Genomic DNA, 25765 nt, shown 5'->3' on the forward strand with positions numbered 1-25765 from the left:
TTGGTGGGCTCTCCTGGGTATTTTATGCTTCCTAAATGAACTTCTATGTATGTAGCTTTTACATACATTACACATATGCATTTGCATGGATTATGTAATATATTAAAAAACAATGTTTGCAATGCTAAAAATATATTGTTGAAAATTCTGTGTGAAAGCTATATTGTAGTTGGGGCTTTTTATAACCCTTTCAAGTCCTCTGGGCAGTAGCAGTCCATCCCTTATTGCCCTCAGTGGACTTCACCTTCTAGGGACTCAGATTTTTTTTTTTTTGAGACAGAGTCTCACTCTATCACCCAGGCTAGAGAGCAGTGGCACGATCTCGACTCACTGCAACCTCCGCCTCCCAGGTTCAAGCGATTCTCCTGCCTCAGCCTCTTGAGTAGCTAGGATTACAGGTATGCGCCACCATGGCCAGCTAATTTTTGTGTTTTTAGTAGAAATGGTGTTTCACCACGTTCGCCAGGCTGGTCTCGAACTCCTGACCTCAGGTGATCCACCCGCCTCAGCCTCCCAAAGTGCTGGGATTACAGGTGTGAGGCCCAGCTGGGACTCAGATTTTGCTGAGGACCAGGAGAGTACTGTGCACTGTGTCCTGGCCTTGCAGCAGCGAATGCTCTCCCATCTCTCAAGGGCAGGTCTCTGGGATGCCTGATTGTGTCTTCCTCGCCAGTGCCTGGCTGCTACAGCCTCCTCGAATGTTCATCAAACATAGGACTTGCTCACTGTGGGGGAAAGTAAGGCCATAGGGGTCTTAGGAACCTGCCCAAATTCCGCTGGCTGCATGGTGACAATTCAACCAGCTTTCTTACCCAAGGTCCAAGGCTCTGTTGGTGACCAGAGAAAACCTTAGATGACCGGCTGCCATGATGGCCTTGTATCTGTCCCTTTTCTGTCAGCCTCCGGGTAGAGGGTGCCAGGGACGAGGACTCTGGCTCCAGGTGTTAAAGTGAGAGGGAAGTGTGAAGGGTATCTGTATAGCTAGGCAGGGCCCAATGCCAGGCAGAGCTATCTCTGCCCCTTTGATGTCTATGTCTCTCTCCCTGGACTGTGGTCAGTAGCCAGTGTGGACTCCAACCTCACCAGCTTTGGGGGTGTTATCTGCCTGGGAGTCACTGATCATTACTCCCTCCTCTGACAGCCACCTTGGATGAGGTGAAAGGAAGGACAGTCTGCTAAGTATGAGATAACACCTCATAAACAAGAAGGGCTTTGCAGGCCAGGCAGGGAGCCTTGTGCTGCTTCTGAGTCCCAGGAGCATGGGCCAGGAGGTGAGGTCAGGCACTCAGCAGCTGCTGGTCCTTTCTAAAATCTTTGGCCAGATATATTGCTACTGCTTGCTAATAAATGGTTATGTATTTGGTTCGAAGGACCAAGTGTGCTTAGATGAAAACTGGCTGTGTTCCCTGGCCTCTGTTTCCTTAGCTGGTTGGACTAATTTGATTGATTGGTTAATAAATGAGTCCAAGGTGGTTGGGCTAATTTTTATCTTAGATTCTATGAATCTATAACTGCTACTCAAAAAAAGTGTACTTGTTCCTTTAATCTTTAATCTCCTTTTTCTTGAGTAGTAGAATACACCCAATTTTTTTTCAAGGGGTAGATAATGCATTTTGTTTTTTAACCTTCCAGTTTGGTCCCTAGAGTAAACACAGCATTGCTGTAGTAGATGTAGGGTAGTGGAGGGAGCGTGGAACAGGGAACCAGAAGCTCTGGTTTCTACCCCAGCTGTGCATCTGGGCCAGTCTCCTGATTCTTCTGTGCCTTGGTTGCCAACTGTACAACAGGCATTCTGCCATGAATACCCTGCGATTCGGAGGCCTCTTGTGTACATGTGCACTTGGGTGCCTGGCATTCATTCCTAAGGGCATCCATTTATTCACACATTCATCAAGCGCTCAGCAGGCCCCTGCCACGGGCCAGGCAACGTCCCGGGCACTGGAATGTAACGGAGAACAACAGAGCAGGGTGCCTATTCCTGTGGTGCTTGGAGTCTTGAGGGAAAGGGAGACACGGAATTGATAATTACATGGCAGCATGTGGGTGACGTAGTGCAGTATGAGGGCCTAGTGCAGCCGAGGGACCGGAAACGATGTTTAGGCCAAGACCTGGAATAGGAGGAGTTGTCGAGGGATGATGTGTGAAGAACAAGTGTGAGGAGGAGAGCTAGGGGAACTGAGGGGAGAGCTCCACACCTTCTAAGGAGTGGGGAGAGATGAGACCTCCAAGGACAGCAGGGCCCTGAAGGCCACGCTGAGGAGCTCGGACTTCATCCTGTGGATGGTGGCAGGCCCTTGAAAGGTTTTCTAATCCAGGGAGTGGGGCAGCCAGCTTCAGAAGGCTCTCCCAGGCAGCTGGATGGTGAGGACCAGGTTGGGGAGGCCACCAGGAGACTGCTGCCCTAATCCAGGCAGGGGTGACGGTAGCCTGGACCACTTCATGATTATCACTGAGGCCTCTCGTGGCTTCCTCAGACCAGAACGAAGCCCCTTCTTCAGTGGCTATGGGCTCACCGAGTGTCTTCTCCCTCTTCCAGAGGTGGCGAGAGGTGTGCTGACCAGTCTGCCAGGAGACAGCGTGACTCTGACCTGCCCAGGGGGAGAGCCGGAAGACAATGCCACTGTTCACTGGGTTCTCAGGAAGCCAGCTGCAGGCTCCCACCTCAGCAGATGGGCTGGCGTGGGAAGGAGGCTGCTGCTGAGGTCGGTGCAGCTCCATGACTCTGGAAACTATTCATGCTACCGGGCCGGCCGCCCGGCTGGGACTGTGCACTTGCTGGTGGATGGTGAGTTGTGCCTCAGAGCTCCTGGAGATAGTTCTCGTAAGAAATGAGGCTCTGTGCATTCCAGACAGTCCCTGTCTGAGCCTTCAGACTCTCGCCATTTCCTTGGCGCAAGAATTTTGGGGAAGGCCCACCAATGTCTGCCACCCAGATGCTGGCAAAGACAGCTGCTGGGTGGGAGCGTCTGACTGATGGGGAACATTGGCTTTGGGAGTTAGGACTTCCGGTGAACTGGTGAATAGCCTGGGGCCCGGAGTCAGGCAGCCTGGGTTTAAATCCTGCTCCTTCACATACAGCTTAACTTCTCCGCCCCTCAGTTTCATCTTTGGCAAAATAAGGTTAATTTTATTACCTTACCTTAGAGTTGTTGCAAAGGGGGTATATGTGAATTTGCCTATGTGTATGTGTATGTGTGTGTATCATACACATATGGTGCTAAAAAGTCTGTATAGCACATCCTAAGCTCTCAAATTAGCTATTCTTATTTTTTTTAGAATTAGCAAGTTCTTAGCTCCCTCACACGTAGATAAAGACTTGCTGGAACCAGTGCCCTGTGTGCCAAGCCCTATGCCAAGGCACTTTCTTCTTTATATCTCTTGTAATCCAGCAGCCTTGTCAGGGAAAGCAGGCTTATCATCATTGCCATCATCATTACATTCTCATCAGTTTATTTTATACATGAGGAAACTGAAGAGCGGCTACGACTTGCCCAAGGCCACACAGCCAGGTCTGTGTGACTCCAAAGCCCTTTTTTTCGATCATCCTATCTCCTCTTCAGACAAGTTGGCCGTGAGGTGCTTCCCTTCCCCTGTCCCGGATGCGTGTCCCAGACTGACATGAGGTCTTTGGTGTCCTTTAATTTCCAAGCTGCGATTCCGTTCATGTGTGGCCAAGTGTGGCCATGGTGTCTGGTCCTGACTGGCCCCAGGACTGGCCCCTAGCCATGCGTTCCCTTCAAGGGAGGCTGCCCTGCCTGCGAGGTCGGGTGTGCCCCAGGATCCCCGCCGGCCTGCTCACACCTGTGATGCTCTCCTTTCAGTTCCCCCCGAGGAGCCCCAGCTCTCCTGCTTCCGGAAGAGCCCCCTCAGCAACGTTGTTTGTGAGTGGGGTCCTCGGAGCACCCCATCTCCGACGACCAAGGCTGTGCTGTTGGTGAGGAAGTTGTAAGTATCTTGGGCTGAGCTGGGTGCACGTCGGCTCCCTCCTTTCCGAGGCCCCCAGAGAGGGGCCGGTTCAGGTGATTTCAAAACGTTATCATTAGGAAGTAATTCCTTCAGGCTGAGGAAGAGGAGATGAGAGGAAACTGAGATCTACATTTGACTGCCCCCTGAGCTGGGCACTGTGCTTGTGCTTGGAACCTTGCCCTATTCACTGTTATCAAAACAGCTATGGGAAGTGGGCGTTATTTTTCTCACTTAACAGATGGAGAGACTGAGGCCCAGAGACTGATTAATGGGTTTGGGTCACTTAACTAGTAAGTGGCTCTGCTGGGAATTCAGTCCCAGTCTGTCTGATTTCATTCAAAGTCCGAAGGTTGGCCGGGCGCGGTGGCTCAAGCCTGTAATCCCAGCACTTTGGGAGGCCGAGACGGGCGGATCACGAGGTCAGGAGATCGAGACCATCCTGGCTAACATGGTGAAACCCCGTCTCTACTAAAATACAAAAAACTAGCCGGGCGACGTGGCGGGCGCCTGTAGTCCCAGCTACTTGGGAGGCTGAGGCAGGAGAATGGCGTGAACCCGGGAGGCGGAGCTTGCAGTGAGCTGAGATCCGGCCACTGCACTCCAGCCTGGGCGGCAGAGCCAGACTCCATCTCAAAAAAAAAAAAAAGAAAAGAAAAAAAAAAAAAGTCCGAAGGTTATGGGAGTTGCTCTGAAAAACATGCAAATGTCCCTAGGAGAGGGTATAACAGCCAGCCTCTTATCAGTGTCTGGGCCCTTGTGGGCATATCAGGCTATTTCCATGATAAAGGCACGAGAGAGAAAGTGGTGATGGGCGGGGGAGAGGGAGCTAGGGGCCATGGGGCAAGAAGTCACGCCTGCCTGAGGGTGCCTGAAGATCCCTGCATCATCACAGGAAGACGGGCTTAACGTGGGAAGACTTGGGATGGGTTCAGGCATGGATGTAGAGGAGGTAGAAGATGCTGAAAACAAATCTGCCTCTGCGGTTTTGCCGGTCTCCATCCCAGAGCCACAGTCTCCCCAGTCCAGAGGTTTACAATTGATTTTGAGCTGTCAGTCATCAGAATACAGTGGCAAGGAGGACACATTCCAAGACCCCTAGTGGATGCCTGAAATTGCAAATGGTGCTGAACCCTATATATACTATGTTTTTCTATAGATATGTACTGATGATAGTTTAATTTATAAGTTAGGTACAGTAAGAAGTTAACAATAATTAATAATAGCATAGAACAATGATAATAATATACTGTAATAATAGTTATGCAAATGTGGTCTCTCTCTCAAAATGTCTTATTACTGTACTCACCCTTCTTGTGATGATGTGAGGTCGTGAAATGCTTGCATGATGGGATGAAGTGAGGTGAATGATGTAGGCATTGTGACTTGGTGTTAGGCTACTAGGACTTTCTGACTATGTGTCAGAATGAGGATCACCTGTTTTGGGTGACTCTGGATCACCAAGCCATGATGATGGCGGTGGATGTCAGGACGAGCGACGAGTAGCATGTACAGCACGGGAATGCTGAACAAAGCGATGATTCACGTCCTGGGCGGGCCAGCATGAAATCTCATCACACTTCTCAGAACAGGGGGCAGTTTAAAACTTCCGAAGTGCTTATTTCTGGAATTTTCCATTTAATATTTTTGGACCGCAGTTGACCACAGGTAACCGAAATCTTGGAAAGCAAAACCTCAGATAAGGCAGGACTACTGTATCACAAAGCCAGAGCAGTGACTTCAACAGGGTGGTTCGGCTCCCACTTGGGTCTGTTTCCATAGAGTTACTGCGCCGCCTGGCAGTCATATTTTTGTTCTGCCCTCTATGATGAAAAGTGAGGATTACCCATCTGTGAGTGATGCAGCTGCCATTAGCACTGTCAGCTCATGCCCCAAGCCTGGGTAGCTTCACAGTCCAGCAAAGGATACGCCTTGTTTGTACCTCAAAGGCTTGTACCATAGACAGGATTAGGCAGGATAGAGACGGTGGCTGGCAGCTTCCCAGGCCAGCCTGTGGAAATCTCTGTCATGTCTGACACTTCAACTGAAATACTTTTTTTTTTTTGAGATGGAGTTTCACTCTGTCGCCCAGGCTGGAGTGCAGTGGCATGATCTCGGCCCACTGCAACCTCCGCCTCCTGGGCTCAAGCGATTTTCCAGCCTCAGCCTCCTGAGTAGCTGAGATAACAGGCGCACGCCACCACGCCCGGCTAATCTTTGTATTTTTAGTAGAGATGGGGTTTCACCATGTTAGCTGGGCTGGTCTCCTGACCTAGGGTGATCCACCTATTTTGGCCTCCAAAAGTGCTGGGATTACAGGTGTGAGCCACCGCACCCGGCTTAACTGGAATACTTTCCCTGTTGATAGCAGGAGTGGGAGAGAGTGCGGTGTCCGTGTTGCAGTGCTTGTCCTCCTCCTGAGCAGCCTCGAGCCTTTGCTTCCATCTGCTTTGAAGAGTCAGCATGGCCACTGGGCACCTTTGAAGTGAGGAAAGAGCAGGGGAAGTGGCTGCGAGAGCCTCAGGGGGGCCCCAGCGTCCACTGAGGCCCCACCCGGACCTCAGGCCACTGCAGGGCCTGGAAGAGATAGGCCCCTGGAAAGGGATTACTGGGAGCTCTGCTTTTTCTCTTGTGTGTCTGCTTTCATACCCTGGACCAATTGCAGCACCATTCACTCCTTCTTCCACAGGCGTGGGTGAGTTCAGGCTCTGCCTTGGACCAGGCATGGTGCTGGGGCAGTGGGAGAGACACAGGCCAACAAGACTGAGCCCTGGCCCTCTGACCCCGCCTGGGCACACATGTAAAGCAGTCGGTGACCCTGCCTTTGTGGCTGGGTGGAAGCCTGGGTGGTGTTGAGGGGAGGAGGAAGGGGTTTTAACTCAGCCTGGAAAGGTTGGGTTTGTCCCATGTGCTGGACTCAGCAGGAGCCCAGGGTTCGAACACAAGTCAGAGATGGCAGACTCGTCACCCCAGCCAGAGGGTGAGTGGCTGACGTGGCCTCATATCCCCACATGTGTCATAAGAGGGTGAAACCTCAGGTTTCCAGGCCAGGTGGGATGGTGACTGACTCACCTCGAATGTCTTCAGCCACCCAGAATTCTTTTCTGGACTCACCTGCCAGAACCCCTCTAGCACTTTTTGCGTCTCCGGAGTGGCATTTCTGCTGGGTGTCTAGTCATCTGAGGACAGATCTTTTTTGTTAGTGCCTTAAAGCCAGGGTGGGGCCTCTCAATTCATTTCTACATCCCGTACAGTGCCAAGAGCACAGGCCCAGCGGGAGACCAGAGCTGGCCAGCACACCAAGGCCTGAGTGACTGGCTGAGCCCTCCAGCCTAGCTCCCCTCACCCTTCGTGCCAGGTGCTAGGCTACATGTTTATATATATTTATAAATCCAGCTAGTTTCCTCATCTGTAGATTTTACATTTATTGCTCTTTTTTTTTTTTTTGAGATGGAGTCTCACTCTTTCGCCCAGGCTGGAGTACAGTGGTGCGATCTCTGCTCATTGCAACCTCTGCCTCATGGGTTCATGCGATTCTTCTGCCTCAGCCTCCTGAGTAACTGGGACAGGCATGCACCACCATGCCAGGCTAATTTTTTTTTTTTTGTATTTTTAGTAGAGACAGGGTTTCATCCTATTGGCCAGGTTGGTCTCGAACTCCTGACCTCATGATCTGCCCTCCTTGCCCTCCCAAAGTGCTGGAATTACAGGCGTGAACCACCGCGCCCGGCCCTTATTTTTCAGTCTTAACAGAACCAGCCAGGCATGATGGCTTACGTGGTGCAACATGTTGCCAACAGCCTGGGCAACATGGTGAAACCCCATCTCTATTAAAAACACAAAAATTAGCCGGGCACACTGGGTAGGCTGAGGCAGGAGAATCTCTTGAACCTGGAGGTGGAGGTTGCAGTGGGCCGAGATTGCGCCACTGTACACCAGCCTGGGCGACACAGTGAGACTCCATCTCAAAAAAAAATAATAATAATAATCTTAACAGAACCCCTACGAGATAGGTAGTATTAATGTTCCTGTTTGTAAATGAGAAAAGAAGACTTAGAGGTACAGGGCTCATGAGTCTGGAGCTGGGATTCAAACCCCGGGATTCCACTTCCCTCTTCTCTCCCCTCTTGAGTCTGTGCGAAACTGACAGGCGAGCCCTGCCCTTGTTTTGTGTCTAACAGTCAGAACAGTCCGGCCGAAGACTTCCAGGAGCCGTGCCAGTATTCCCAGGAGTCCCAGAAGTTCTCCTGCCAGTTGGCAGTCCCGGAGGGAGACAGCTCTTTCTACATAGTGTCCATGTGCGTCGCCAGTAGTGTCGGGAGCAAGTTCAGCAAAACTCAGACCTTTCAGGGTTGTGGAATCTGTACGTAAGCTCTTCCCGCTCTCCAGCAGTTTCCTTCATTTTTGATTTAATCCTTCTTATCAACTTCTCAGAGGGGCAGGGAAGGGGTGGTTGAGGGATTTGGTGAGTTGGTGGCTTTTGGGCGTTGCTTGCCGGGAGGTGTGGCAATGATGAAGCAGGCCCTTGTGGAGCTGTGCCTGGGGAGTGAACGGGGCTGGGTGGGGCCCTGCCTGCTGGGAACTCAGCCTACATGGGCTTCTCTACCCTATATTTGCTGCTGCATAGGAGCCATGGTCCCTTTTCCCACAGTGCAGCCTGATCCGCCTGCCAACATCACAGTCACGGCCGTGGCCAGAAACCCCCGCTGGCTCAGTGTCACCTGGCAAGACCCCCACTCCTGGAACTCATCTTTCTATAGACTACGGTTTGAGCTCAGATATCGGGCTGAACGGTCAAAGACATTCACAACGTGGATGGTAAATTTATGTTTTACTTCTGGTCAGAGAGGTGCCCCCAGATGCTTAGGCATAGTAGAAAGGGTACTAGAGGCCAGGCATGGTGGCTCACGCCTGTAATCCCAGCACTTTGGGAGGCCAAGGTGGGCGGATCACGTGAGGTCAGGAGTTGGAGACCAGCCTGGCCAACATGGTGAAATGCCGTCTCTACTAAAATTAGAAAAAATTAGCCAGGCGTGGTGGTGCACGCCTGTAATCCCAGCCACTCGGGGGCTGAGACAGGAGAATCCCTTGAACCCGGGAGGTGGAGGTTGTGGTGAGTGGAGATCACACCACTGCACTCCAGGCTGGGTGACAGAATGAGACTCCATCTCAAAGAAAGAAAGAAAGAAAGCAGAGTACTAAAAAGAAAACCATAGGCTCTAGGTCCTGCTTCAAAACTGGCCGCCTTCGTTGCTTTGGATAAATGTTTTAACTTTCTGAGCCTTGGTGACATATCATTTATTAAATGAGAAGGATAATCTAGGCCAGTCTCCTCTTCCCAGGCTTGCCTGTGAGGAGAGCAATGTGGGAAGAGATTTGGGCTATAAACATGTCAAGCATTGTGGCTTGCAGGATTCTGTAGTGCATGGGTGGGGCAGCTTCCGTGGGCCCTGAGGGCAACCCCCTCACTAGTGGAGCCTCCGGGGTGGTGGGAGCCTCTAGAGGCCTCTGCCAGCTGAAGCACAGGGCTGGTCAAGGCACCAACCCACTGGGGAGATGCCTGCCCAGCATCACCCTGGACCCCTCCCCAGAGTCACTGTGCCCCCGCTCTCAGGTCAAGGACCTCCAGCATCACTGTGTCATCCACGACGCCTGGAGCGGCCTGAGGCACGTGGTGCAGCTTCGTGCCCAGGAGGAGTTTGGGCAAGGCGAGTGGAGCGAGTGGAGCCCGGAGGCCATGGGCACGCCTTGGACAGGTACTGGGTTGGGCACTGAGGAAGGAAGGGGTGTTTCAACTCTGTCATTGCATCAGGTATCCATTGCTATCTGACAAGTCGCCTCAAAACTAGTAGCTTAGGCCAGGTGCGGTGGCTCACACCTGTAATCCCAGCATTTTGGGAGGGAGGCTGAGGCGGGTGGATTGCCTGAGGTCAGGAGTTCGAGACCAGCCTGGCCAATGTGGTGAAACCCCCGTCTCTACTAAAAATACAAAAAATTAGCTGGACATGGTGGCAGTTGCCTATAATCCCAGCTACTCAGGAGGCTGAGGCAGGAGAATCTCTTGAATCCGGGAGGCAGAGGTTGCAGTGAGCCGAAATCACGCCATTGCACTCCAGCCTGGACGACAAGAACGAAACTCCGTCTCAAAAGAAACAAACAGCTAGCGGCTTAAAACGGCAATCATTTATCTGCTTGAGATTCCAAAAATACAGTCAGTTAAACAGCTCTTCTGCTGGTCTTGCCTGAATCAGGAATGCAGCTGCCATCAGATTGAGATGATCTGAGGTGGCCTTGGTCACATGTCTGACGATGGTGCTGGCTGGTGGCCCCGGCCCTTGGTTCTCCCTGTGGCTTCTCATCCCGCCACCGCTGGAGGGATGCGAAGTTAGCCGTATTTAATCTGGGGCAGTCACTCATGCTTTTTATTTTTTTCAAATGTTAAAGGTAATAATAATTGCCATTTGAGGACTGTTGAAATTAGCATGTTTGTTGTAGAACATGAAAATTCCAGAAAATATGAAGAATAATTATCACCAGTAGTTTTGCTCCCTAGAGAAAACCAGTGAGATCATGCTAGTATGCTGCTTTCCTTTTTCTAGGTGCATGTATGTGTGTGTGTATTTATATGTATAAACATAATATTCCCCATGTTGTCAATTACATTTGGAAACTTATTTAGTAACTGCATCATCAATATATATTTTTAAAAACCCCATGGAAATTTTTTTAAACTTAAATTTTTTTTTTTTTGGAGACAGGGTTTCTCCTTGTTACCCAGGATGGAGTACAGCAGTGCAATCGCAGGTCACTGCAACCTCTGCCTCCTGGGTTCAAGCAATCCTCCTGCCTCAGTCTCCTAAGTAGCTGGGACCACAGGCATGTGCCACCATGCCTGGCTAATTTAAAAAAATTTTTTTTTTGGCCGGGCGCGGTGGCTCAAGCCTGTAATCCCAGCACTTTGGGAGGCCGAGACGGGCGGATCACGAGGTCAGGAGATCGAGATCATCCTGGCGAACACGGTGAAACCCCGTCTTTACTAAAAAATACAAAAAACTAGCCGGGTGAGGTGGCGGGCGCCTGTAGTCCCAGCCACTCGAGAGGCTGAGGCAGGAGAATGGCGTGAACCTGGGAGGCGGAGCTTGCAGTGAGCTGAGATCCGGCCACTGCACTCCAGCTTGGGCGACAGAGCGAGACTCCGTCTCAAAAAAAAAAAAAAAAATTTTTTTTTTGTAGAGACAGGGTTTCACCATGTTGCCCAGGCTGTTCTTGAACTCCTGGCCTCAAACTATCCACCAGCCTCAGACTCCCAAAGTGCTGGGATTACTGGTGTGAGCCACCGCACCTGGCTAATCTTTAAAAAAAAAAATTTTTTTTTTTTTTGAGACGGAGTCTCACTCTGTCACCCGGGCTGGAGTGCAGTGATGTGATCTTGGCTCACTGCAAACTCTGCCTCCGGGGTTCACACCATTCTCCTGCCTCAGCCTTCTGAGTAACTGGGACTATAGGCGCACGCTACCACGCCCAGCTAATTTTTGTATTTTTTAGTAGAGATGGGGTTTCACTATGTTGGCCAGGCTGCTCTTGAACTCCTGACCTCGTGATCCACCTGTCTCAGCCTCCTAAAGTGCTGGGATTACAGATGTGAGCCACCGTGCCCGGCCTAAACTTTTAAAATTGTAATCAAATTAATATATGCACGTGGCAAAGAAGTAATAAACAGCTTATAACATTGAGCAGTGGTCCCTTGTCCCATGCCTTCCATTTCTAGTCCTGCTTTCTAAGGAAGTTGCTTGACTCTTTCTGTTTCTAGTTCCTCTGTTGGTGCCCTCCTTAACTCTAAACAGCAAGCTTATATGACTTTTTTTTCTTTTCCTGATAAAACCACTTGAGACATTATCTATCAACACCCTGCTATGAAAGGTTAGGATTTAGCAGACCTAGAATGCAGGAATCTCCCTGACCACAATCCAGAGAGTGGTCAGCCAGCCTCTGCTTGAATGCTTCCAGAGCCAGAGAGCTTACTACCTCTTGTAGCACTGTTTTATTATTCCCAGTGTTTTTGTTGTAGAATGGCCTCCTGGCTCACTTTGGGGTCAAATGTTTCTAGCCCTGTGGCATAGTTGAACCAAATTAATCATTCTTAAGTAACTCGCAGTTAGGAAAAAAAAAAGAGTGAGACACCCATATATTTGAGTAAGTATGGATAAAAAGGAAAAGGCAGAATTGACATCAGTCCCATCCCTACCCCTGCCACTTTCTCCCAGCCGTGGCCCCAGGGAGAGAAGGCTTTTATCTATCAGCTGCACATTCTTCTGCCAGATTGGATGGTGTGGGGTGATGGCTGTTTCTCCTGGCTGGCTTTGTTCTACGGGGTCCTTGTCCCTTGTCTTTCTTGTCCTGGGAAGAGCCAGAGGAGTAGGCTGGGGCTTAGGGTGTAATCCTAGTTGGATGCAGTAATATCAAGTACAAGCTTCCATCTTTGTTGGCACTTTCCCTGTTCATCAAGAACAGGAGGCAGCTTTCTACTGGGCCCTCTCCTCAAAAGTTTTTTTCCTGCTCAGGCCTGGACAAGGAGTGGGGCCTAACTACTGTATCTTAGACCATTTTAATAAATCAGTGCATCCTTCAGGGTAGATCATATTGACCTGCCCATGGTTTTCTTTGATTTGTGTATACTTTGAGCCAAATACACTGATTTATCTGAATGCTGGGCATCAGTGTGGCTTTGGGGGCCTTTTTAAGCGGGGGGAAAATCAGCTCTAACATCGTGCAGAGGAATAGGAATTCCAGATATAGGCTGACCCCTATTTTACCTTTTATTCCAACCGCTTAGTTTAGATAGTCACAAGCAGCTTGAAGCAATCTCATTTTGTTAGAAAGTTTCTTCGTCTAAAAATTTTCAAATTGTAAAATATACGTAATATAATATTTACCATTTATATTATTATTATTATTTTTTGAGATGGAGTCTTGCTCTGTCATCCAGGCTAGAGTGCAGTGGCGTGATCTCAGCTCAATGCAACCTCCACCTCCCGGGTTCAAACAATTCTCCTATCTCAGCGTCCCGAGTAGTTGGGACTACAGGCACCCGCCAACGTGCCTGGCTAATTTTTGTATTTTTAGTGGAGATGGGGTTTCACCATATTGGTCAGGCTGGTCTTGAACCCCTGATCTCAGGTGATTCACCCACCTCAGCCTCCCAAAGTGCTGGGATTACAGGCATGAGCCACCACACCCTGCCCATTTATATTATTTTTAAGTGTACAGCTCTGTGGCATTAAGTATCGTTGTGCAACCATCACCACTTTACTTCTCCAGGACTTTTTTCATCTTGTAAAATTGAAACTCAGAATCTGTTAAACAGTAACTCTCCTTTCACCCACTCCTTCCCCCAGCTCATGGCAACCACCATTCTACTTGCTTTCTCTGTGAGTTTGACTACTCCAGGTACTTCATTTGCTTGACTGCTTGCTTGCTTGCATGCCTGCCTTCCTGCCTGCGTTTGCCTCTTTCTCTCTCTCTCTTTTTTTTTTTTTTTTTTTTTGAGACTGAGTCTCACTCTGTCGCCCACCCAGGCTGGAGTGCACTGTCATGATCTTGGCTCACTGCAACCTCTGCCTCCCGGGTTCAAGCAATTCTCCAGCCTCAGCCTCTTGAGTAGCTGGGATTACAGGCGTCTGCCACCACGCCTGGCTAATTTTTTTATTTTTAGTAGAGATGGGGTTTCACCATGTTGGCCAGGCCGCTCTTGAATTCCTGACCTCAGGTGATCCGTCCGCCTTGGCCTTCCAAAGTGCTGAGATTACAGGCGTGAGCCACTGCGCCTGGCCCTCTCCCTCCCTCTTTTTCTTTCTTTTTTCTTTTCTTTTCTTTTTTTTTTTTTTTTTTTGAGATAGGTTCTCCCTCTATCACCCAGGCTGGGGTGCAGTGGTGTGCGATCATGCTCACTGCAGCCTTGACCTCCTGGGCTCAAGAAATCCTCCCACTTCAGCCTCCCAAATAGCTGGGACTACAGGTATGCACCACCATGCCTGGCTAATTTTTGTATTTTGTATAGAGACAAGGTTTCACCATGTTGCCCAGGCTGCACTCTAGGTACTTCAAATAAGTGGAATCAGAGAGTATTTGTCTTTTGGTTACTGACTTATTTCACTTAGCATAATATCCTCAAGATTTATTCATGTTATAACATGTGTCAGACTTTCCTCCCTTTTTAAGGCTGAATAATATTCCATTGTGTAGAGATACCATCTTTTGTTGATTCATTCATTCGTCAGGGGACACTGGGTTTGCTTCCCCATTTTGATTGTTGTGCATAATGCTGCTATAAACATGGGTGTGAAATATCTGTTTAGATTCCTGCTTTCAGTTCTTTTGTGTGTATATACTCAGAAGTATATTTGTGGCATCATTTGGTAATTCTAATTTTAAATTTTAATGGAAATGCCATGCCGTTTTCCACAGTGGCTGCACGATTTTACACTTACACTAGAGTGTATAAGGGTTCCAGTTTCTCCACATCCTTACCAACACTTATTATTTTTCATTTTGCTGCAGTAGTCCTCCTTATGGATGTGAAGTGTTATCTCATTGTGGTTTTGATTTGCATTTCCCTAATGATTGATGTCTTTTTTGAGACAGAGTCTCACTCTGTCACCCAGTCCAGAGTGCAGTGGGGCGATCTTGGCTCACTACAACCTCCACCTCCTGGGTTCAAGTGATTTTCGTGCCTCAGCTTCCCGAGTAGTTGGGAGTGGCGTGCACCACCCAGCTAATTTTTGTATTTTTAGCAGAGATGGGGTTTTGCCGTGTTGGCGAGGCTGCTCTCAAACTCCTGACCTCAAGTGAGCCGCCCGTCTAGGCCTCTCAAAGTACCGGCATTATAGGCGTGAGCCACCATGCCCAGGCTGAGCATCTTTTCATGTGCTTCTTGGCCATTCATGTATCTTTGGAGAAATATCTATTCATATAGAAAGTTCTTTCTTAGGTGAACCTAACTCTGGCCTCACTGGCCCTTGCTCTGTCCTCAGGGATAACCGATGACAAATTTCCTAGTCTGCTCTCTCTAAATTCTTTTGGAGTTCCCAGACTTGCATCTGCTTGGGCTCCTCTTCCCAAGCTGTTACATGGAGTGGTCTGTGAATTCTTTACCTGTCTGGCCCCCTTCCTCTGAATCTGGTCTCATTTGTGGATGTCCCTCGTTAAGTTGCTGACACCCTCCCTCTATTGGAAGATGGTGTCGTGGGGGCTGTCTGGCCAGCACTGGGTATGGTCTTCACTTTCCAGCCTCGGGTGGACATACTTCTGTGGCATAGACACAGCTTCTGTGGGAGCTCAGTCGGTTTCTTCTCACATAAGGAGCGGAAGACTTTGAGCCCTCCACCCTATACATATGTGGTTTGAGGCAGGGGAAGTCTTCAAAACCCAGTGGTGAATACATCCAAAAAAGAAACCTGCTGCTCCCCTCTCTGCTGAGGGCAGAGCAAGAGGAACTTGGATGATTCTGATGCAAGAGGGGGATTCAGGTTGGAAATTGGCAGACAGTTCTGAAAAATAAGAGGAAGGTTAGAACACTAGGTGAGGTGTTACGGACCACAGTTGTTTGGCTGTTAGGGATGCGTCAGTGTACTAGACACTGTATCACCGTGTGGGGTGAGCTTACCCACCACAAGGACCTTCAGCTCTCAAGGCCCAGACAGACAGGATGCACCTGCCTCCCAGCCTAGGTGTGGGAGGGGTGGCCTTTGGGAGACACAGAGGTCCTGGGAAGCACCTGGGAGTCAGGTTTTATGACCTTGGTAAAGTTAGTTCAGCTCTCAGAGCCTCAGTCTTGTCATCTGTAAAGTAGGGATGATAGCACCAATCTTGTTCCTTTCAGAGAGTTTTTGTGAGTCTGATGAAAAAATATTCTTTAGAAATGCTAAAGCATACTGCACATGTAAGGAGATCAGCAATTACAGGACAGTGCTACTTCTTGGGAGGAGGAGAGTGGGACCAGAGGCATCCCAGAATCAGTATCCTGGAGGCCATCCTGAACTCACTGCGTTAGAATGTGGAGGAGGAAATGGAGTGGGCGGTTTGAGAAAGCTTTCCTGGTGGTTTTAGTATGTGCCTGAGGGGGCTGGAGGAGGGCGCATGCCCCACCGTAGTATAGCTAACATGTAATAGATGGTGCTTACAGCGCGATAAGGCTGTAAGCAGACTGTTTTGTAGGGGCAGTTTAGAGATAGCAGGAAAAGCTTCATGGAGGAGGTGACAATTGAATTGTGTCTTGAAGGATGTGTAGGAGGGTCCCAGATAGAAAATGAGGATTGTAGGCAGAGGGAACAGCAGGCACAAAGGCACGGAACTGTGAGCAAGGGGAGGGTGGAAGGGAGCTGCTTGGTGAGGCTGACAGATGTGTGGGTGGGTGGTCTGAGTGGGACAGGTGGAGGCCAGCCTTGGTGGGCCCCTGTAGGAGTGGAAGTGGAATGCCATAGAGGGGGGCTCTGGAGTCTGGACTTCAGCAGGTGCTGAAGGTGCCCTTGAGGCTGGGGCTTGGCCCCCGCACAGCCTGCAGCCCAGGACAGCCTTTTGCATGAAGTTGGGGGTCCCAGAGTCACTCTGTCGTAGCCCTGCTTTGGCCAGCAAGGCCAGGTCACGTCTGTTAGCACCTGCAGTGGCGGCTCATGGAAATTGTGCAGGCTGGTACCCGTGGACAGGGCTCATGGTCGGCGGCTTTCTCTCAAGCGGGAGTTCTGAATTTATTCTCTCCTGATAGGAGTTCTCCCTGTCACATCAACATTGAGTCTGGGGAAACCACAAAATCATTTTCCTCTTTTTTTTTTTTTTTTTTTTTTTAGAGATGGGATCTCACTCTGTTGCCCAAGCCAGAGTGCAGTGGTGTAATCATAGCTCACTCCAGCCTTGAACTCCTGCCTCAGCCTCTGAGTAGCTAGCACTATAGGCATGCATCACGATGCCCGGCTAATTTTTTAAAAAATGTTTTACAGAGATGAGGTCACCCTATGTTGCACAGGCTTTGAGTGATCCTCCTGCCTCGGCCTCCCAAAGCTCTGGGATTGATAGCCATGAGCCACTGAGCCAGGCTGGAGCCCCTTTTCAAAGAGGGCATGGAGCAAAATGCCTGGGAAAAGCCCATTAGGCACAAGGGGATTATTCCTTGCTCCTCACAAATCCCTTTAACTCCCTCCTTTATTCCCCAAGAATGGGAATCACACCTGTTGGAGGAGGTACTGCCAAAGGTTTGCATTTGCACATGAGGGGGTGCCCTGAAGCCAGGACTGAGCAGTCGGTCCCTCCAGCTATATATTATCTTCTCAAACTCTTTGGTCGTCCATTCTGGAGGAGTTTGTTTTGTTCCTCTCTGCAGCACTCCCAAGAGGGACATTCTGGGGTTACAGAGGCTTGGTTACACATTTCTGGAGAGATTTTGCCCTGTTCACTTCTCCATGTGGCATCCCCAAATTCCCTCTCGGCCCTGTTTTCTGCAGCTTTCTGGTACATTCCACTGGGGGCCCCGCCCACTTCTACTGCATCCCCTGCCACTTTGTGCAGAGCACTGACTCTGGAGTCAGGTAGCATTCGGTATAGTTGCTGCCCTTGCCCTTGACTAGCACGACCCTGGGGAAGTACCTCACCGAGACTCAGTTAGCTTATTTGTCAGGTGGAAATAGTAATGTCTGCCTCAAAAAACCCAAACCCCAGCCTTGCTGGGTTGTGAGTCTTCAATGAGGTGAGAAGCAATTAGCACAGAGCCTGGCACATGACAAGGGTGCAATAAATGCCAGCAGGACTGCCTTTCACCCGTGTCTCCTGCCAAGCCTGTCTCTAGAGCTCTGGATTCATGTCTTCAACTCGGCTCAGACTTCTGGCCAGATCCTCCCTACTGTGCCAGGTGCTCAGCATGACCCAAACCAAACATATCACACCCCTCACAGACCTCCCTGCCCTGCTTGTCCAGGGGACAGACACCCCACCCACCCAGCTACCCAGCCAGGAGCTTGCACATCACGCCAAACGTCTCTGCCTTGTTTTGGATTCTCACCACATCTCAGTAGTATCTAGCAGTCAGCCGTCCTGGTGCACTCCACTCTTTGTGCCTCTCTCCACGACCCTCCTCCCACATCCTCCCTTTGCCTACCCACCTGACATCCCTGTGCACAACTGGGCGATTCCTAAACATTGGGATTTCATGGGTCTGTAAAATTTCAAAAACAATTCTGGGGACCAATTAAGGTTGCCAGCTTTTTTTTTTTTGACGGAGTTTCGCTCTTTTTGCCCAGGTTGGAGTTCAGTAGCGTGATCTCGGCTCACTGCAACCTCCACCTCCTGGGTTCAAGCGATTCTCCTGCGTCAGCCTCCCGAGTAGCTGGGATTACAGGCATGCGCCACCATGCCCAGCTAATTTTGTATTTTTAGTAGAGATGGGGTTTCTCCATGTTGGTCAGGCTGATCTTGAACTCCTGACCTCAGGTGATCCGCCCACCTCGGCCTCCCAAAGTACGGGGATTACAGGCATGAGCCACCATACCTGGCTGGTTGCCAGCTTTTAATTTTGCTAAGTAAGGACATAAAATGTAACAAGTGAGTGATAAATAGCTATTAACATTTACCATCACCATACTTTCTCTTTCTTTTTTTTTGAGACAGTCTCACTCTGTTGCCCAGGCTGGAGTGCAGTGGCATGATCTCCGCTCACTGCAAGCTACACCACCTCCTGGGTTCACGCCATTCTTCTGCCTCAGCCTCCCTAGAAGCTGGGACTACAGGCGCCCGCCACCACGTCCGGCTAATTTTTTTGTATTTTTAGTAGAGACAGGGTTTCGCCGTGTTCGCCAGGATGGTCTCAATCTCCTGACCTCGTGATCCGCCCGCCTCGGCCTCCCAAAGTGCTGGGATTACAGGCGTGAGCCACTGCGCCCGGCCAGCCATCACCATAATTTCTTAAAAGAAAAGATGCTTGATTGGGCGTGGTGGCTCAGGCCTATAATCCCAGTACTTTAGGAGGCTGAGGGGGGAGGATTGCCTGAGCCCGGGAGATAGAGATCAGCCAGCTACCATAAGGAGACCCTGTCTTTACAAAAAAAAAAAGTTTAGAAAAAATTAGTCGGGCATAGCAGTGCATACCTGTAGTCCTAGCTAAGTGGGAGGCTGAGGTGGGAGGATCACCTGAGCCCAGCAGTTGGAGGCTGCAATGAGCTATGATTGCACTACTGCACTCCAGCCTGGGCAACAGAGCCAGACCCTGTCTTAATAACAAAAAATGACCCTGCTTTAACTGCCCCCCCACTCCCATCCCCCCAAATGAGGAAGGGTGAAACCTCAGAACAAGGGGCGCTTTTGGCACCCAGACACCATGGAGATGTACACACAGCTTTTTCTGAAGCCACTAGGCTTCTCTCTGCAGACCATCCCGAGTGGCGTTTGGGACCCAGCTGGAAGTGAGTCATTTCTCCTAGGGAGGCTCCTCAGTGAGGTTTATTTATTTGTTTCTGTATGAATAGAGGAGCAGTGATGAGCTGTCTGTTGGGTGGTTGAAAGGCTGTGAGGAAAGGTGTGAAGTAGGGTCTGCTGGCTCAGCATGGAGGAGATGCCTGGCGCTGCTGAGCCTGTGGGTCCCACGGTCTCTCCTCCCCTCTTCCTGTGGCTTTGTGGTTCATTCCCACTTTAACCCCAGCAACCTGAGCCGCCAGAGGTTACTGGGCATTCTCTGGGCCACAGGCTGTGTTGGGGGTCAGGACTGTGGGTAGAAACTTTCTTCTTGAAGCATCTGTCTTGAGTATAGTATGGGGAGCCTTTAAAAAACCCTAATGACTGGGTCTCATTTCCATGGTTCTGCGGTGACAAGCAAGGTGGAGCCTATAAGGCTCCAGACGAAGCTGACTCTGGCTGGGTTTGGCAAACTGCTGGGCCGCATGAGCATCCGTGGGCAGCCATATTTTCTATTTAGGGCTGCCCCATCTTCTTGCTTTCTTCTTCTTCTTTTTTTTTCTTTTAGAGACAAGGTTTGACTATGTTACCAAGGCTGGTCTCAAACTCCTGGCCTCAAGGGATTCTCCCGCCTCAGTCTCCCAAATTGCTGGGATTACAGGTGGGAGTCTGGCCTGCTCCGTCTTCTTTGTCTTCTGATTTTAGCTTTCATTCAAGCGTCTCCATGCCCTCAGGTCATGCTTTAGATACCCTGGGCTATGAGTGTATGACTGTTCTCTGCTGGGCTGGGCTGAGCTGGGAAGAACACAAAGGAATAAGAAACTGGGTCCCGCCCATGAATTCTAGGTTCAATTCTGGTTACACTTGCTGTGCGGCCTTGAACAAGTCGCTTTCCCTCTCTGGGCCTCTGTTTCCCCTCTGTACAATGGGAAGAGTGGATGCATTCTTATACTCCCTCTAGTGCTGTGGGTGTGTGGTTTCCCCCTTACTGGTGACAGCATATTCCAGGAATTCTGGAAACCCTCCCCCGCGCAGAAGCAGCGTCACACTCTCCCCGCCTCCTTGCTAGTCCTTCTTACTCCTGGCCCAGTGAGGCTCATGATTTTTGTATAAATCATTTTGTGGAATTTTAGAATTCTTGATGGAAAAATGATGAGCTGACAAGAAAATATTTTGAAATCCAGAGCATTCCACTCACTGCCTGTTACGGTTAAGGCCCAGGCTTTCGCTTGGACGCCTAGCCTCCTCCTGCCTTGGCCTTTCTGCAGAAACACTGTTCCTGTGGAGGGGGAGGGAGCCGTGAGGGCGCCTGGTCCACATCCCTGCTGCTGCAATGTGTACGAAACCCACACAGGCAAATGAATATTTGTTTGTTATATATTTTTTATTGCAAAAAGGTGCATAGAAGGAAATTGAAATAGTGCTTATCTCTGGTGATGTGTATCTTTCCATTTTCTTCTTCCTGTGTACAAATATATAGTATTATTATATATACTGTATTACACAATAAATAATCATAAAAATATATTTCTTTAGAAAGTTTGGATCAAAATACGTGGAATTTTCTTGTCTTGCATTTTCATACAGCATTATGTCATGTCTTCAATGTTTTCTAAAATATTTTGGCCGGGCGTGGTGGCACACGCCTGTAGTCCCAGATACTTGGGAAGCTGAGATGGGAGGATCACTGAAGTTAAAGCTACAGTGAGCCATCATCATACCATTGCACTGCAGCCTGGCGACGGAGGGAGACCCTATCTCTGAAAATGTATAAATAATTGGCCAGGCACGGTAGCTCATGTCTGTAATCCGAGCACTTTGGGAGGCAAAGCGGGTAGATCACCTGAGGTCAGGAGTTCGAGACCAGCCTGGCCAATATGGTGAAACCCCGTCTCTACTAAAAATACAAAAATTAGCTGGGTGTGGTGGCGGGCACCTATAATCCCAACTACTTGGGAGGCTGAGGCAGAAGAATCACTTGAACCTAGTGGGTGGAGGTTGCAGTGAGCCAAGATCGTGCCACTTCATTCCAGCCTGGGCGAAAGAGTGAAACTCCATCTCAAAAAAAATATGTATATATATAAAAAATAAATTTTAAAAGTTTCTGCATTATGTGGTTATATCATAATTTCTATAACTAGTCCCTTATGGTTGGATATTTGGTTATGTCCAGCATGCTGGTTTTTTTTTTTTTTTTTTTTTTTGAGACAGAGTTTCACTCTTGTTGCCCAGGCTGGAGTGCAATGGCATGATCTCTGCTTACCGCAACCTCCGCCTCCCGGGTTCAAGTGATTCTCCTGCCTCAGCCTCCCGAGTAGCTGGGATTACAGGCATGTGCCAGCACACCTGGCTAATTTTGTATTTTCAGTAGAGATGGGGTTTCTCCATGTTGGTCAGGCTGGTCTGGGACTCCGGACCTCAGATGATCTGCCCAGCTTCCCAAAGTGCTGGGATTACAGGTGTGAGTCACCGTGCCCAGTCCATGCTATTCTTTTAAATAACATTGAGATGAACTTTTTTCTGATTTTCAAGCCCCTGAGACAGGACTGCGGGGCCCGTGAATCACTAATAACAACCCTTTCTTCTGTCCACAGAATCCAGGAGTCCTCCAGCTGAGAACGAGGTGTCCACCCCCACGCAGGTGAGCTCCTGTTCTTGTAAAAGGGTCAGGGCAGCAGCACCTAGTGGTTAGGAGTGTGAGCGGATGCCAGACTGACTTTGGTTTAAATCCCAGCTCTGTCACTTAGTAGAAATGTGGCTGTGGTGAGTTATCTGTGCTTTTCAAGCCTCTGTGAACGGGAATCATAAAAATTATCTTGTCCCAGGACTGTAAAGAGTGGAGCAGCGTTGGCCTGGCACGCAGAACTGCCCTGCATCTAGCGGCAGCTATTTCATCTCTGAGCTTTTTTGGACACTGCTAACGGCTTAGCTTGAGATTGGATTCTGTTCATCTGAGTCCTTCCCCTGTGGACTCCTGGTGTCATAACTTGCTGGAAAGAGGATTACCTCTGAAGCTGCTTAACAAATTCCATGAGTAATCCAATTTCCTATCCAACTATATCTCCTCCTGTGGCCCTTAATTCCCTAAATGCTAAGCTGGAAGGCACAGCCACTTCTGGAGCTGTGCAGCACAGGGAAGGAGCCTGGGGCTCTTGAACCTTATCTGTGTTCCATGTAGGAACAGCTGCAGGTGGAGCCCATACCCATGGGGCTAGAGTGCTCCCAACACAGGTTCTGGGGAAACTGACACCGACTGAGGACTGGCCTCATCCTGCTAAACTGTGAGCCTTGCATTTGCTATTTCATTGGCTCCTTATGTTAATGTTACAAGGGAGTGCTTGTAAGGGCTGCTTAACATGGGGTAAGAAGTCTGAGGCCAGGGCCAGGCGCCGGGGCTCACGCCTGTAATCCCAGCACTTTGGGAGGCCAAGGCGGGCAGATCATCTGAGGTGAGGAGTTCAAGACCAGCCTGACCAACATGGAGAAACCCTGTCTCTACTGAAAATACAAAATTAGCTGGGTGTGGTGGCACATGCCTGTAATCCCAGCTATTTGGGAGGCTGAGGCAGGAGAATTGCTTGAACCTTGGAGGCGGAGGGTGCGGTGAGCCAAGATTGCACCATTGCACTCCAGCCTGGGCAACAAGAACGAAACTCCATCTCAAAAAAAGAAAAAAAAAAAAAAAAAAAGGGAAGTCTGAGGTCGGGCGCAGTGGCTCACTCCTGTAATCCCAGCACTTTGGGAGGCTGAGGCGGGTGGATCACCTGAGGTCAGGAGTTCAAGACCAGCCTGGCCAACATGGTGAAATCCCGTCTGTACTAAAAACACAAAAATTAGCTGGGCGTGGTGGTGCGTGCATGTAATCCCAGCTATTCAGGAGGCTGAGGCTGGAGAATCACTTGAACACGGGAAGCATAGGTTGCAGAGATCATGCCATTGCACTCCAGCTTGGGCGACAAGAATCTCCATTTCTTTTGTGAAACTCCATTTCACAAAAAAACAAAAAATAAAAAGAAATCTGTGCAAGGTGACATAGCTCGTAAGTGGTGGAGCCAGGATTCCAGTCACAGTGGTACCTGCACCCTTGCATCGGACCTGTAAGGATAACAGCTGCTTCAGTGTATCCACTGAGCATCTTCTCTGTGCAGGGTTTTGTGCCCTTCAGCTTTTGGTGGAGAGGCAGGTGGAAAGAAAGCCCCACCCTTAGCAGACACGATGTGGATAGAAAAAATGCAAATAATAGTATTATTGATTTTTCCACTGTTATGAATGAAATGGAGAAAGGAATGCTTTGGGCGGATCAGGGAGGACTCTGAGGAGGAGGTACCTCCTGAACTGGTTCTGAATGATGGTGGAATCTGCCAAAACAGGCTGATGGTGAGGAATGTCTCTTTTAGGCACCTACTACTAATAAAGACGACGATAATATTCTCTCCAGAGATTCTGCAAATGCGACAAGCCTCCCAGGTAAGGACTGGGTATTTTCATATTCACAGGGTCTGAGGGACCGATTTGTCTCTGCGGAAAGTCCTTTCTTATTTGGCCAGGTCGTCAGAGGATCAATGGCAGAAATGTTTTTTGTTTGTTTTTTATTTTGTTTTTTTGAGACAGAGTCTTGCTCTGTTGCCTAGGCTGGAGTGTAGTGCGATCTCGGCTCACCACAACCTCCGCTTCCCGAGTTCAAGTGATTCTCCTGCCACAGCCTCCCGAGTAGCTGGGATTACAGGTGTATACCACCATGCCCGGCTAATTTTGTATTTTAGTAGAGACGGGGTTTCACCGTGTTGGCCAGGCTGGTCTCGAACTCCTGACCTCGTGATCTGCCTGCCTCGGCCTCTCAAAGTGCTGAGATTATAGGCATGAGCCACTGTGCCTGGCCAGAAATATTCTTTTATTACTTTATATGTTGAAGTTTGATATTGTTAGCTAAGATATAATGAGGAGATCGTAAGAAAAATGGGATAAATCAGTGAGATATTTCACAGTTGGCCCACAATACAAATGAATGTGCTGCAAACAAGATTACTGGAGTCTGAAATGGAATACCTGTTGAGGGAAATCTTTATTTTGGTTTCAATGAAGCCCTTGATTTCAATGCTTCTGATTCCCTATCCCTGCAAGACCAGGAAAACTTACCAGTATTTGAATCAAGAAAGATCACAAGTCCTGTGTTTGACTAAGTGTATGGGACTTGATGGAATCCAGACTCCAGAGGTTCAGTAGTTGAGTGGCTCCAGCTGATGACTCTTGGGCTTTGTGAGGCAGTCCTTGCCCTTGTTCCCCATCCCTGGGTGGATTCCTGCCTGCACCTGATGCTGGCTGCCTCTGCTACAACAGCCCAGGTGCCAAGCCCTACCATGGTGCAGTGCACCTGTGGAAGACCTGCTAAATACCTGGGCCTGAGCTCTGCACAGTTGGGGACTCGGAGAGGATTAGAGCCATCCCTCTTCTCAAGGAGGCTACAGTCCAGGCCCCCACAAAGAGTAAACTGGTAACTGTGACAAAGACCAGAATGTGAGATGGGCGGAAAGGGAGGCACAGATAAAGCAAAGTGGAATTTAGAGATTTGAGAGAGTGCATCAAGCTGAGCAGTCACAGAAAGCTCATGGAGGAGGTGCCATTTAAAATAGGCTTTGAATGGTATGGGTGGGATGCAAGAGGTTGAGTGTTCAAAGGTTGCTATGGGCCGGGCGCAGTGGCTCACGCCTGTAATCCCAGCACTTTGGGAGGCTGAGGTGGGAGAATCACCTGAGATCAGGAGTTCAAGACTAGCCTGGCCAACATGGTGAAACCCCATGTCTACTAAAAAATACAAAAATTAGCCGGGCGTGATGGTGGGTGCCTATAATCCCAGCTACTTGGGAGGCTGAGGCAGGAGAATCGCTTGAACCCGGGAGGTGGAGGTTGCAGTGAGCCAAGATTGAGCCACTGCACTCTATCCTGGGCCACAGAGTGAGACTCCATGTCAAAAAAAACAAAAGCAACAGCAACAACAAAAACAAAGGCTGCTATGGAAGAGGGGACCCTCTAGTCCTCCCCGTCCACCCTCACTGATGATTTTTTTTAAAACTTTTTTTAAAGATCAGCCCATGGATGGTCTTTAGTGAGGTCTTTTTTTTTTTTTTTCCTGAGATCTGACCTTGTGATCCACCCGCCTTGGCCTCCCAAAGTGCTGGGATTACAGGTGTGAACCACTGCGCCCAGCCTGTTACTGATGATTTTATCCAGCTTCATGTCACTAAAGACCATCCACAGGCTGGCAACTCCCAATTTTATATCCCTACCCTGATCTGTCCACTAAGACCCAGACTCATGTACCCAACTGCCTAGTTGACACATGGGACATCCGCTAGCAGTCTCATATATATAT

General features: G+C 49.4%; 1 protein-coding gene across 1 annotated transcript in view; it reads left to right on the top strand.

Annotated features, from left to right (window-relative positions):
- IL6R (interleukin 6 receptor) overlaps positions 1–25765 on the top strand; it is a 63215-nt gene that overhangs the window by 20334 nt on the left and 17116 nt on the right. The window contains exons 4-10 of the mRNA XM_017867428.1: positions 2537–2785; positions 3822–3945; positions 8145–8326; positions 8615–8781; positions 9578–9719; positions 21990–22036; positions 23793–23862. Of these exons, the coding sequence (XP_017722917.1) occupies positions 2537–2785; positions 3822–3945; positions 8145–8326; positions 8615–8781; positions 9578–9719; positions 21990–22036; positions 23793–23862 (981 nt within the window). The remainder of the gene's footprint in view (positions 1–2536; positions 2786–3821; positions 3946–8144; positions 8327–8614; positions 8782–9577; positions 9720–21989; positions 22037–23792; positions 23863–25765) is intronic.

The sequence above is a fragment of the Rhinopithecus bieti genome, unplaced genomic scaffold (genome assembly GCF_001698545.2).
Source record: "Rhinopithecus bieti isolate Rb0 unplaced genomic scaffold, ASM169854v2 scaffold_3041, whole genome shotgun sequence".
In the NCBI taxonomy this organism is placed as follows: domain Eukaryota; kingdom Metazoa; phylum Chordata; class Mammalia; order Primates; family Cercopithecidae; genus Rhinopithecus; species Rhinopithecus bieti.